The sequence below is a fragment of the Marmota flaviventris genome, chromosome 6 (assembly GCF_047511675.1).
Source record: "Marmota flaviventris isolate mMarFla1 chromosome 6, mMarFla1.hap1, whole genome shotgun sequence".
Lineage (NCBI taxonomy): Eukaryota > Metazoa > Chordata > Mammalia > Rodentia > Sciuridae > Marmota > Marmota flaviventris.
Window position 1 is genome coordinate 79794519 of NC_092503.1, and position 13055 is coordinate 79807573.

Here is a 13055-nt window from a genome sequence, read left to right on the forward strand (position 1 = left end):
ACTATCTGAACATTATAAAATATGGAAAAATAACCAGTTTCTTAACAATTGACTACAATATAATTAAAATCAAGGTAGAAAGAAAGGCACAGAATATATCATGTGAATTTACTGGATTATTTACAAGGATGCTTGGTCTATGGGATATAAAAAAGCAATAAAAATCTTCAGAAGCTAGTTGATGAGGTAAAACTTACCAATACCAAATAATTTATAAACAATTTTTTAAAGTAAAGAGGGTATATAATCAAGCAAATGAATATACATAGACAATAAAAGCTACAGAACCTTAAGGTGAGATTGAGAGCCAGAGTGCAAGCAGTCTCACCCTAGACAATGTTAGGAATCCCAACCATAAGGAATACATAGGATCAGTGGCATGTGTTAAATATGTCAAGGCAGGCTACCCACAAATAAATTTTAGTACCCAGAACTGCTGGTATTCAGAACAATATAATCCCATGCCTATACGTCCTTCCTACTATCTCATTGCTAGCAGAATCTCTGCAAGTCAATACCTGTCTCCCTGAATAGATTTTTGGGAGGAGTAAATGGAGCAAATACATAAAACACACAGACTAGTACCTGGCACAGCGAATGCTAAAGAAATGATCAAATTAGCTATTTATTGTTAAATTCTGGATTTTGTCCATGTCCTTCCGCTTGACATTAGCATTATTCTAAATGGTTTATTTGATAAAGTTCCAAATGTTGCAATTCAGAAACATCATGACTTTGAAGCTTTGACTGAGGCCTAGATGTCCCAAGGTGCCCTAGAACTGAAGTTCAACTCCTCTCCAAAAGCACTATTCAGAGCACAGACAGACTCCTTCATGAATCTCCTGATCCAGAGGCCCAGTCCTACCTTGGTCTATCCAGTGGTGGCCACCTTAACCTGCTGCTTACCCTGGCCAATGTCCAATCTAACCTCCATACTCTTCAGTCACCCAACCAATGTGTTCCAAAAGTTAAGGCTTAATTCCCAGTATGGGTCAGCTGTTAAGCTACTGCTGTTGCCTTTCACCCTCTGACCATGGAACACTGGTCACTTAACCTCTTCCTGAAAGCCCAACTTCTTCCCTAGCCCAGCCCAGCTCCACAGCCAGCTCTGACCTATAAATCCTCAGTTCTTCCACTATCCTCTGACATGTCTCTCTGATCTTTTAAACAGTGCTGAGGCCCATGCTTCAGGTCTTGCCAATCCCTTATGAGATACGCCCTGTTGCCCTCTGTGCCCAGAATAATAGTCTATTCATACTTTTATTTCTGGTGGAGATGATAGGAATTTACTCAGCAAATCACTGATATGTCATCTTTGTCAAAGGAAACACAACCACACCATGTGTCCACGATTACATCACAGTTGATTTTTCACCAGGCTAAGACTTTTTCCCTTTATAGACAATTTTCTCAAATTCTTGGCTACTCTATGAATATTCCTACAGTATTTATTGGTGCTCAGCATCAGACGATAACAGTTTAGGGTAAAATTTCCTCCTACTCACAATAAAATCCCCCTTCTTTCTCCTGTGTCATTCATTTCAAAGAGCAATATTTATATTTGTCTGTTAGGATTTTCATAGTTAGCCACAGGAGAATTAAAATGCCTCATCATCTAAGCTGGTCTGAATTTTTAAGTCTGCTTACTGAATGCCCCCAAGACTTTTTCATTTTTCTTTCTCTCTCTCTTTTGCATTGCTGGGGATTGAACACAGGGCCTCATGCATGTTAGGAATATGCTGTATCAGTCAGTGCCCACTAATTCCTCTTATTGCATTGCAGCTCTGCAAGATTTTAGCAGAAAAAAAAAGCAAAAACTTTAACAATAAAACTCACACAAAGTAAGTCTGGAAAGCATTGCTTGATATCACAAAGAATGCACTCATATGGGATAACATACAAATAAGGGTATTCAGAATTTATATTTTCACGTGAGCACACAAACTATGCTTTCACTACTGAAAATTTTTACCAAATGGATTTAAAATTTTAGGGTTTGGGATTTATTACTCATCTACTCAATGCTTTTACAAGTTATAAATGCCAATTTTAATATAGTAACATCAACTACCCATTCTTTTTCAAGTTGTAGCATGATTTTTGGATGGAAGAGGAAGAAATCATATTATTCATAGGTAAAATATTTTTAAATGTGTGTTTTCTTGAGAATTATGTATTTGAGGTTACACCAAAGACCACCCATAGAATATGCCTTTATTCCCTAATTAGATAAGCCCAGCACATGCTAACCAAGGCTGTACCACTGGTAAGATTTTTATAGAAAGAAAGAAAGAAAGAGAGGGAGGGAGGGAGGGAGGGAAAGAAAGAAAGAAAGAGGGAGGGAGGGAAGGAAGGAAGGAAGGAAGGAAGGAAGGAAGGAAGGAAGGAAGGAAGGAAGGAAGGAAAGAGTGGGGATAGGGATGTTGCTCAGTGGTGAATGGTTGCCTTGCATGCGCAAGTTCCTGTGTTTAATCCCCAGCCCAGAGGAAAAAAAAAGCATAATACTAAGAAATTACTAAATGCAAATGTCAAATTATGAATGTTAATAAATGGCTGACAAGTTTCAAAACAGATAATTCTTTTTCAAGACAAAAAGTTACAACAAAACCAAAACAATACAGCAGCACAGTTTCTTCCAAGGCAAGGATGTGAGTTAATGGCCACACAGTGGTAAAACTGGGCTCTGTGGTTGGGATCAACTGATTCACTGAAAGTATTTTAAGTAGAAGATCATGAATAACCACATCATCCTGGTTTCTGTTAAAAAAGTAGTATGTCAGCAGAATGTCAAATTCTTAACAGTTTTTGATTAGAGCTATATCTGCAAGACCTGGCAGGTAGTAGGTGCTTGATAAATATTTGTTCACTAAATGACTAAACAAATAAGCACACATAGCTGCTTCAATAAAGTTTTTTTTTAATATGCAAAAAAAAAAGTTACCTACTTAAAGGAATTTATGGGAAAAAAATCTACCAATGTCAGAATTCAAAGACAGACAACATAAGAAGGGCAGCGGGGAGAAGTAATGTGCAACAGCAGTCTGATGGAGTAGGTCTTTGATAACTACTCCTCTGCAGTAGTGTTGAAGCAGTAGAGAAGCCTTTCCCAGAGCTGCGGCATCTGAGACACAGAGGCAAAAGAGTGTCCAAGGGGTAGTCTCCAGAAATAAGTAAGGTTAACAGAGGGCAGGTTACAACCCAAACAAAAACACACTTGTACAATAAAGAAAATTAGGGTCTTTCAGAAAACAAAAGTCTACCAATACATTCAGCACAGGTTCTCCTTTGCACTGTCTAAAGTTTGGTATAGACCTATGCATCAGCACTTCCTCCTCAGATGCCTCTTGGAAACTCCAACATTTAGCACACTGTCTGACACGCCCATTGAAGCATGATGAATAGGTGGCATCCATGACATCGTGTGGTATTAATCACACTGTGAAATGGGAAGATGCAGTGGGCCATTCCAGACACTGTAGCTCCACTGGGTGGTATGTTCTCCGGGCAGCCTCCAGGATCCCCACCACTCCCACCGGGACCTGGGCCAGCCCTTGTTTCTTCAGGCAGCGCCTGATGCTCTAAGGACTTCTAACAGTACCTTGGTGCACGAGTTAAAGTCAACATTCGAGGCTTGCTTTGCTTCTCTCATAATTCAGGAGTATGTTAAGGACGCAAATCAGGAATAAATTCAAACTGGTGTTGATCGATGTATCCAGAAGGTGCTGGGTATTTCAAGACAGACAGAATGCTTTTTTCTACAAAAACAGATTGCAACTGGGGATATAGCTCAGTTGGTAGATGCACAAGGCTCTGGGTTCTAATCCTCAGCACCACCAAAAAATAAAAATTAAAAAAAAAAAAGGCAGGTTGCAGTTGTTGGAAATCAGAGTAAGTTATCAAAGATGATGTCTAAGAATTAAGGAATGAATTGTAGTGGAAAGATGCGCTGGAGAAGAAGCACTTGACAAAGCTGAGGCATTGGCAGCAGGTGCTGGAGGACATCAATGTGCAGCACAAAAAGCCAGCTGAATTCCCTCAGGGCTCCTTGGCCCACCTGGAGCAGGTGTCTGCCAATATCACTGCACCTCTGAAGCAGACCTGAGAGGGGTCTGTTCCACAAGGTAGGCCCCTGCAGACAGTTTTGCCAAACTTCCCTCTGCGTGGACACACATTTTAGAAAAACTATTTGCTAGAGAATGAGTTGATGTTAATTTTGTTTCCACCTAAAAATTTCCCTGAATTTTTATGAGCTGTTAATTACTTGAGTATTTTACAAAATGCCTATAGCTTGGTAAACAAAGTGAGGTTAGGTTCTTTTTTTTTTTTTTTTTATTTTGATCTGTGGCAAAGTTTAGACTACTAGTTTGATGACACAGATTCCTGCTTTTCTTTTTTGCTTGTTTTTAATTTTTGTATGACTTTATGGTTTTTTTTTTACAGTTGTTAATTTGTTATGATCTAGTTTGGTTGTAGGCCTTTCATGATAACTACTCGTCCATGGTAAGTGTAGAAAAATATGTACATTTGTTGTCACAAAACTTGAACTACCTCAAGAAGAGAAATCTAATGCAACATTTGTAATGTTTCCAGAACATTAAAGAGTGTAGATACTTTGTAAATGAATCAGAAAAAGGGTTAAAATAAGGTAGGTTTGAGTAGTAATATTATAGTAGATCCTTAAATTGATGCTGCCTTGTACTGGGTTAAATTTATGTTCTGGGTGGTGTTACTGTTCTGAGGGATGCTGTATTAGGACTTGATGTACATCTAGATGCCTTGCAGAAAAGAATGGGTGTGAGTGACAAAACAGACCCTGTCTCCCTAGCATGACAGCTGAGACACAAATGAAGTATGAGGAGTCAAACCTTGGTCTCATTCTTTTTGTTTTGAGTTTTGTTTAGTTTGCTTGTGTTTTTGTTTTACTTATGGGGAAAAAGTCAGTTTGCATGAAGGAAGATTCTTGCTCATGAATTTGATTCCAAGGGACTAGGGCCTTGGGGTCAAAGGTGACTTGACAGAGTAATCCCCAGCTACTTCACGTCCAGAGAGGACAGGGAGCGTCTCCATCAGGGAAGGTATTTTGTCCTCTTATTGGAGGACATTTTCCTTTCTCTGTTTTACAAATCTCTTATTAGATTACCCTTCACCCAGAACAAACACTCCACTGTCTTCGGAATAGTCAGCAGGTTTGTGGCTCAGTGTCTTGGTTCACCTTGTCCTCTCCAGCCCTGAAGATCCCTCCCCATGCATCTCAATATCCACTCATGTTCTTGGCCTTGGCCTGGTCCACAAAGCCTCCACTTCATTTCAGGGCACAGGGCCTTTTGTTCCTTCCACTGTCCTTGCTAGGTACTCACTTATGGGTTAGTGAATAGCATCTGTTTCTATGGCCCTTGCTGCATTGTACACCCATGGAAATTAGGCATTACTCCCCTTGAATATACAAAGAGCACATATTTTATGACACTTTGTACATACTTATTAGGCATTTAATCTGTGTGCTGTGTGGATGATATTTGGCTTGTGGAACTACGACCTGTGATTACCAGCCTGAGGCTAGCTGATGCCCTTAGTTGGAATATATAGGTGAAAACTTTTTAAAAAATATTTTTAGTTGTAGAGGGACACAATACCTTTATTTTATTTATTTAGTTTTTTTTATATGGACTGGGGATTTGAACCGAGTGCCTCATGTGTGCTAGGCAAGCATTCTACCACTGAACCACAACCCCAGCCCAGGTCAAAACATTTTGAAGTTATTTTTACTCATATTATAAGGGTTTAATCTGGTCATGTCATGCCAATTAAAAGCTCTGATTGGCAGCTTGAGATTTCTTGATTAAAAACCTAAATAAATTAAGTTTGAAGCAGCCTTTCAATGATAAAGGTGTTTTGGGTGAAAAGATTGGAAACTGTGCTACTTGGTGCTTAATGAAAATGTTTTGAATTAGTAATATGTAAGAGTTACTGTCATTTCTTTATTAATTCAGAAATTATCTGTCAAATAAATAAAACTTTTCAATACTAGAAAAATGGGAAGATGACTAAGAAACTGCCTATTTTTCCCAATAAAACTTCTTCCAGCCCTCCAGATACCCTGTTTTCCAAAACTCACTTTCTATTTGCCAGGTGTCTACCTTTATCTCATTCTAATTCCTACTAAGGGTGTTGGAATGGCTACCCCAAGTAGGATAACATGTTGTACTAACCTACTAAACTGTAAATGAAGGGGCTAAGGATAAGTTCTGTGGTACAGTGCTTGCCTAGCATGCCTGAGACCACCTAGATTTAATCCCCAGTACCCAAACAAACCAAAACTGCAAATGAAAGCTCTATAAATATAATTGCCTCTTAAAGTTCCAGTATATATGGTATATCTACGAAAAGGAAGAAAGTAGCGAGTACTTGAGGGGAATAGGGTCACCTAAATCCAAAATTAAGAGGATCTACACTTTAAAGTTGAAGAATTATGGCTGGGGTCCCAAGGTTACCCCATATCAGAGCATCAGGTAATTTTTGCATGATGCCATGGGACATCCCTTCCTTTTGCTGGCTTTATTCTCTGCTCCATCTTTAAAATACATACCTGCTGGTTATCTGCAATATGAATCTCTCCTCTGGGCTTCTGACTTCTATATCCAGCAATCATCAATTCTCTACTTGCTGTCTTGGGCTTTTCTAACTCAAAGACAAAACCAAACTCTAGATTGCTGCTCCCAATACCAGTCTTTCCCATATTAGCAAACAACACTAGCCTCCACCCAGGTGCCCAAGCTGTAAACCCAGGGGCATCCTTAATGTCTTCATTGAACCCATCAAATCCTACTTCCAAGTAAATGACTTAATCTAGCACTGTAATGTTGGGAGCAGTGACTGAATTATGGGTCTTGAACTGTCCTGTGACAGTGGTGATACCTCTCTTGGGAACTCTCAGTGGGAAGGTAGAGACTGCTCAGTTGCTATGGTGACATTCTGTTCAATAGGAGGTTTTGTACCAGCCATGGAGCTGTTCAGTTCTCGACCTTGAGGTTCAGATGCCAGGTGTTCAGGTATAGAAAGTTCTGGGTGGAGAAAGCTGATAATTATAATCAGGCTGCTGGTACTCATGACCTTGGTTCTGCTTACTTTGAAGAACTTTCTCATAATAAATCCTTTTGATGTTTACATCTATATAATAAATGTGCTGAGCATATTATGTATCACTACCTCCCTACCAAGGAGTAGACAACCCCTGAGACCCAGCTTTTTCTCTATTTATGTGCCTGTCTTTTTCCCATCCCCTCACCACTGGGTCGGGGAACCTGAATTAATTAATGGCCCTGAAGGTCACAGCACTTTACAGCCTATGTCCAGAATTACCACCTTTTTCCTCTTCCAGAAAACTGTCTCGTCACTTGTACTGCTTTCACCCCTTCAAATCATTCCCCAAAGATCTGTTACAATAAGAATCCTAAAAAGCAAACCAGATCATATTACTCCTGTGCTCAAAGCCCTACAAAGACTTCTGACCACACTCCTTGTCATGTCCTCAAGGCCCTGCTTGATACCATCCGTGTCCACCTCTCCAGTTCCATTTTTAACCACTGTCCCCACAGATCCCCACTGAAGAGTTCTCTCAGTTCTACCACCTAACCTCCCTGCCACCTCAGGACCGTCACACATTGGAGACCCCTCCAGCTGGCACGCACTTCACACCTCTTTGGATATTCTTTTCAGAGGGATCCTTTGAAGCCTTGCCAGGTCTCTATTATTCATCTTTTTAGAGAAAATGCCTTGAATTATTTCCTTCAAGTAACTTATTAAGAACATTTCCTAAGCTCACATGCTCACCTACTCTTTCTCTCTCTCCCACCAAAAATGTGCTTCTTCTCTGGCATTTGCCACTTGTATCAATGATATCACCACTTTACCATCTTTCCAGGTTCTCAGGCTAAAAATATTTCATACCCCTTCCCTAGGTCCCCCCAGGTAAAACAGTGACAAACCTGGTCATATCGTCAAGACATACAACCCACTAGCACCATCCAAACACAATTACATCCTCTTATACAGACAACAACAATATCTGATCTTTCAGCCTCCTTACTTCCCATTCATTAGTTGACTCTATAAACTTTCCTAATAATGTAACACAAGCACATTAAAAGTCACTTTTTTGCCCAGGGGGAAAAAAAATGGTCTTCCACAGCCCAGCAAAACTTGAGTCCAAATTAATGCACCCATCATAACATGGGGTACATTGAAGATAGGCAATCTGCCCCCCCCACCAACCTTTAGACTGAACTTTCAAAGTTCCATTTACTCATTCAAATTTATTTCTTAATCCTTCTGTTTTTCCTGCAAATAAACTCACTACCTCCCCATTCCTCACATAAACACGATGCTTTCTCACTTATCTTTACTTACATTATTCTGCTCCCTATAAACTCTAATCCTGGAAAGAAGACCTTCATCCCCACAACACAGGGCTATCCAGTCTCCACCTGATCTTGGAGAGACCTGTCCACCTCAACCTGTTCAAGACACCCCCTCTAAATGGTTTTCTCAGTCACCACAACACAAGCTCACCAGACTCATCTTCCGGAAAAAACACTTTCCCCCTGGTCTTTGCAGAGATGATTCTTTGTCAAAGCTCACTGTGTAGCTTAAATGTCACCTATTCAGAGTCCACCCTGACCACCAATTAATTAAGCAGTCTATTTTATATGTTAAGAGAAAACCAACGAATAATAAAAATAAAGAAAGTATTTGCATCAGACATGGTGGCACATGCCTGCAATCCTGGTGGCTCGGGAGGCTGAAGCAGAAGAATTGCAAGTTCAAGGCCAGTCTCAGCAACTCAGGCCCTAAGCAACATAGTGAGACCCTGTCTCAAAATAAAAAATAAAAAGAAAGTGAAAATATGGCTCAGTGGTAAAGCGTACCTGGATGCAATCTTTAGTATCAAAAAAGAAAAACCAAAGAAAAGGATTTGCAACATATATAAAAGGCAAAAAGTTATTATCTTCATTAATATCTTAATTATACAAAATTTTAATACATAAGGCTAAAATGTAGGCTTTGGAGTCAGGCACACTGGGCTTCATGCTCAGGCCCTGCTATTTACCAGACTTGGGAAGGCCACTAACATCTCTGAGCCTCAACTTTCTCACCTGTAAAAAGAGCAAAATACTGTGTAACTCACAAGGTTATTATGAGGATTATGGACTGATCGCCCTCACAACACCTGGAAAGAGTAGTTACTCAATAATGACAGAAAGTATTAATGTTGGTAGAAAAATACTAAGGGCACAAGTTTTTTAAAAATATTTTTTAGTTGTAGATGGACACAATAGCTTTATTTATCTTTATGTGATGTTGAGGGTCAAACCCAGTGCCTCACCAGTGCTAGGCAAGTGCTCTACCAGTGAGCCACAACCCCAGCCCCTAAGAGCATAATTTTTAAAATGTGAAAAAAATCACAGAACATTCAATTCACAGAGAAAATAAATCTAGTGAACAAATACATGGGGAAATATTTCCAAATAGAAATTAAACAAATGCAAATTAAAACAAAGTGCAGTTAGCACAAAATCTGAATATAGTGTATATGTGTGTGTACCTGTGAATTTAGCATTAACACCTAATAAACTCTTATACATTCTTATATTTGAAACAATATAATAGTCTTATAAAGATGGGGTATAACCCAGTCATTTAAAAATCTATTAAGCATTCATATTTTAGGGTTAGAAATCTCACCCCTGGGGCTCTATACTGAAGAAATAATCTCAGAAACATAAAAATCATGTACAAGAAATGCTTAAATTTATGCTATTTATAACATTGCAAAACTGTAACAATAAAAAGCACAATGGTAATTACTGTTTCCATTTACTGAATACTTAGTTATCAAATATCATGTTAAGTATTTTATAAATATTATCTTATGTAAGCCTCCTAACTGCCTTGTGAAGTAGATATAATTATTAACCTCTTATAAAGAAACTGAGATTCCCCCATTCCCCACCCCCCCAGTACTGGGGATGAAACCCAGGGGCATTCTCCCACTGAACTACATCTCCAGCCCTTTTTATTTTTATTGAGATGGTGTCTCACTAAGTTGTGATCCTCCTACCTTTGCTTTTCAAGTTGCTGGGATTACAGGCATGCATTACAACACCCAGCAAGAAACTGAGGCTTAAAGGGGATAAGTGATGACCTCAAAGTCACAGGTGGCAGGGACAAAACAAACTTAGGATAAGCTGATTCTAATTTTTGAATTATAGTATCTCTATGGTACATATCCTCTAAATTCTAAAGAAGTTTATAATGACTATATGTTCTTATGTACCCTTATGTGAAAAGCTTATGATTAAATAAAGCAAATTGTATTTATATGAAGATGACAATTATGGAAAATACACTAAGCTGGAAGGATGCACCCAAATGTTAGCAATATTTACTGAAGTGAATGGTGAAATAACTTTTTACTTTTCTTCTTTTATTTTTTTTTTTCTTTTGGTACCAGGAGAACTAAGGGGCACTCAACCACTGAGTCACATCCCCAGCCCGTTTTTGTATTTTTTTTTAGAGACAGGGTCCCACTGAGTTGCTTAGTGCCTCACTGTTGCTGAGGCTAGCTTTGAACTCACAATCTTCCTGTCTCAGCCTCTGGCGCAGCTGGGATTATAGGTGTGCTCCACCACACCTGGCAACCCTTTACTTTTCTATTATGTAAATTATATGTAATGTGCTTGTATTATTTTTATAAAAACATACAAATGTGACAGCACTAAGATGTTAATTATTTCACAACTGTGGAAAGGGGATTAAGAAGACTTATGCCCTACTTCTCAAGCATTGCGTCAGAGTTTCTTTCTGTGAAGACAGAATTGAGGTTCATCCTGTTGGTGAAAAGCATTCGTATTCACCTTTATGGTATCTATCAACTGTTTCATAAAGCTGGGATACCCTCTTAGTAAATTCTTTCTATATGCATTTTAGTACCATGTTTACAATATTTACAATATCACCTCTAGAATCTGAATGATTAGATTCCAAAGCTGGAGCTGCCACCGACACGTTTTTGTCACCTTGGATAAACTATCTCAAGACTTCAGTTAATGAAACTGCAAAATGGGAATGAAAACATTACCTACCCTTTAAGTTTGTCCTAAGCATCAAATGAGATGACGAATGTAAATTTCTCAGTTCACTGCCTCTCAGTGATAAGCACTCAATAAATTCTTATTCTTGCTGGGTGCAGTGAGCCACCTATAATCCTGGTGGCTCAAGAAGTTGAGACAGAGGATCACAAGTTCAAAGTCAGCCTCAGCAACTTGGTGGAGACCCTAAACAACTTAGCAAGACCCTGTCTCAAATCTAAAAAATTTAAAAAGAGGGTGGGGGACTGGAGATGTGGCTCAGTGATTAAGTGTCCCTGAGTTCAATCCCTGGTCCCAAATTAAATTTTTTTTTAAAGAAATGTTAATATTTATTATTCACAAGTAAAGACATACTTCTAAAAATATCAGCCCTGTCACATAAAAAGTTATTAGACATGGGGCTGGGATTGTGGCTCAATGGTAGAGCACTCGCCTAACACGGGCGGGACCCGGGTTCGATTCTCAGCACCACATAAAAATAAAGGCATTGTGTTTGTGTCCATCTACAAAAAAGATTTTCTCTCTCTCTCTCTCTCTCTCTCTCTCTCTCTCTCTCTCTCTCTCAAAAAAAAAAAAAAAAGTCATTAGACATGAAAATGGAAAACATTTTCTTACAGTTTCCTGATATTCCAATGACAGACACTGGATCTTTAGGAAATTACATAAAATTTTCAAAAAAAAAAAATAGTAAAAGTTTTGCACAAAAGTCATACTATAAAGTATTTGCCAAAAACCCTTCCTATAGCTTCCACCTCCCAACACCTACATCAATTACTCTTCCTTAGCTAAGTGGCACCATGGCCCAGCACAAGGTTGGCACTACACTCAAACATTTTTTCTTTTTTTCTGGGAATGGGGATTAAATCCGGGAACTTGCACTTACTAGACAAGCGCTCTACCACTGAGCTACATCCCCAATCTTTTTTATTTTATTTTGAGACAGGGTTAGTAACTCGCCCAGACTGGCCTCAAACTTGCAATCCTTCTGCCTCAGCCTCCTGAAAAGCCTGGATTTTCCCGACTGAAGGAAGAACCTGTTCTGCAACCTTGGCAAAATCAAATCAGTTACAAGGTCTTATCTACCACGAGCAAAAGCCATAAATAAGTCTTTTAAATGCTGCTGCTGCCTAAAATGAGTGGCACCCAAGGCCCAGGCTGGGAAAGAAGGGACGACAGAGGACACAGGATTCCTTGGGCACCACCTCTCCACCTCAGGCGCTTGCAGAAGGTGGTATGCCCTCTTGCCCATCTCGCAGGTGCCCCGGGGCTGCGTCTCAAAAGCTTAGTAACAAAAACAGGGCGAGGAGTCAGACCCAGAGCCTGGGAGGGTGCTAGAGCTGGCGGGGTTTGAGCCCGAAAGGCAGGAGATCGGCCTACTGATACCCCCTCCTCATGAGGAAGGCGGCCCTCCTCGTGAGCGCCCGCGGACCTGGGAGTCTGGGGCGGCGGGACTGACAGGGTGGCCCCCGACTCACCGTACTTGTGGGACTCAGGGTCCGGCTGGAAAGTGAAGTGAGCCACCTGCCGCGCCTGGGCCGCATCCTTCCTGGCCGAGGCCGGCTGCAGGAAGCTCCGCGCCACTGCATCGCCTCGCCACCGGTGCCAGCGCCCCTCCGGCCCGGCAGCGCGGAGCCTCAGCAGCCGGCCTGCGGCCACCGCCACGACCGCCATCCCCGCTCGCCGCCCGGGTTAGCCGCTCGCTGCCGGCAGGGAGGGCGGAGACCCGAGGCGACTTCCACACTGGTCGGGCCGGAGGGGCGGACCCGAGAAACTGGCAAATCAGAGGTGGCATTTCGGAGGCGGGGACCTGACGACCCAGGTGACAGCTCCGAGTGCGCGTGCGGAAGGGCGGCCAGCGCGGGTGTCGGAGGCCAGTGAACGCCAATGAAAAGGGTTCTGGAGGCGGAG

At 40.7% G+C, this 13055-nt stretch overlaps 1 protein-coding gene and 1 pseudogene across 1 annotated transcript in view; one reads left to right on the top strand and one right to left on the bottom strand.

The window, feature by feature from the left end:
* Positions 1-12852, bottom strand: part of Bckdhb (branched chain keto acid dehydrogenase E1 subunit beta) — a 189271-nt gene extending 176419 nt beyond the window's left edge. Inside the window, exon 1 of the mRNA XM_027928393.2 lies at positions 12623-12852. Coding sequence (XP_027784194.2) covers positions 12623-12818 — 196 coding nt within the window. The 5' untranslated portion in view covers positions 12819-12852. The remainder of the gene's footprint in view (positions 1-12622) is intronic.
* Positions 3452-4102, top strand: LOC114086847 (mediator of RNA polymerase II transcription subunit 28 pseudogene; annotated as a pseudogene).
* Positions 12853-13055: the final 203 nt, after the last annotated feature.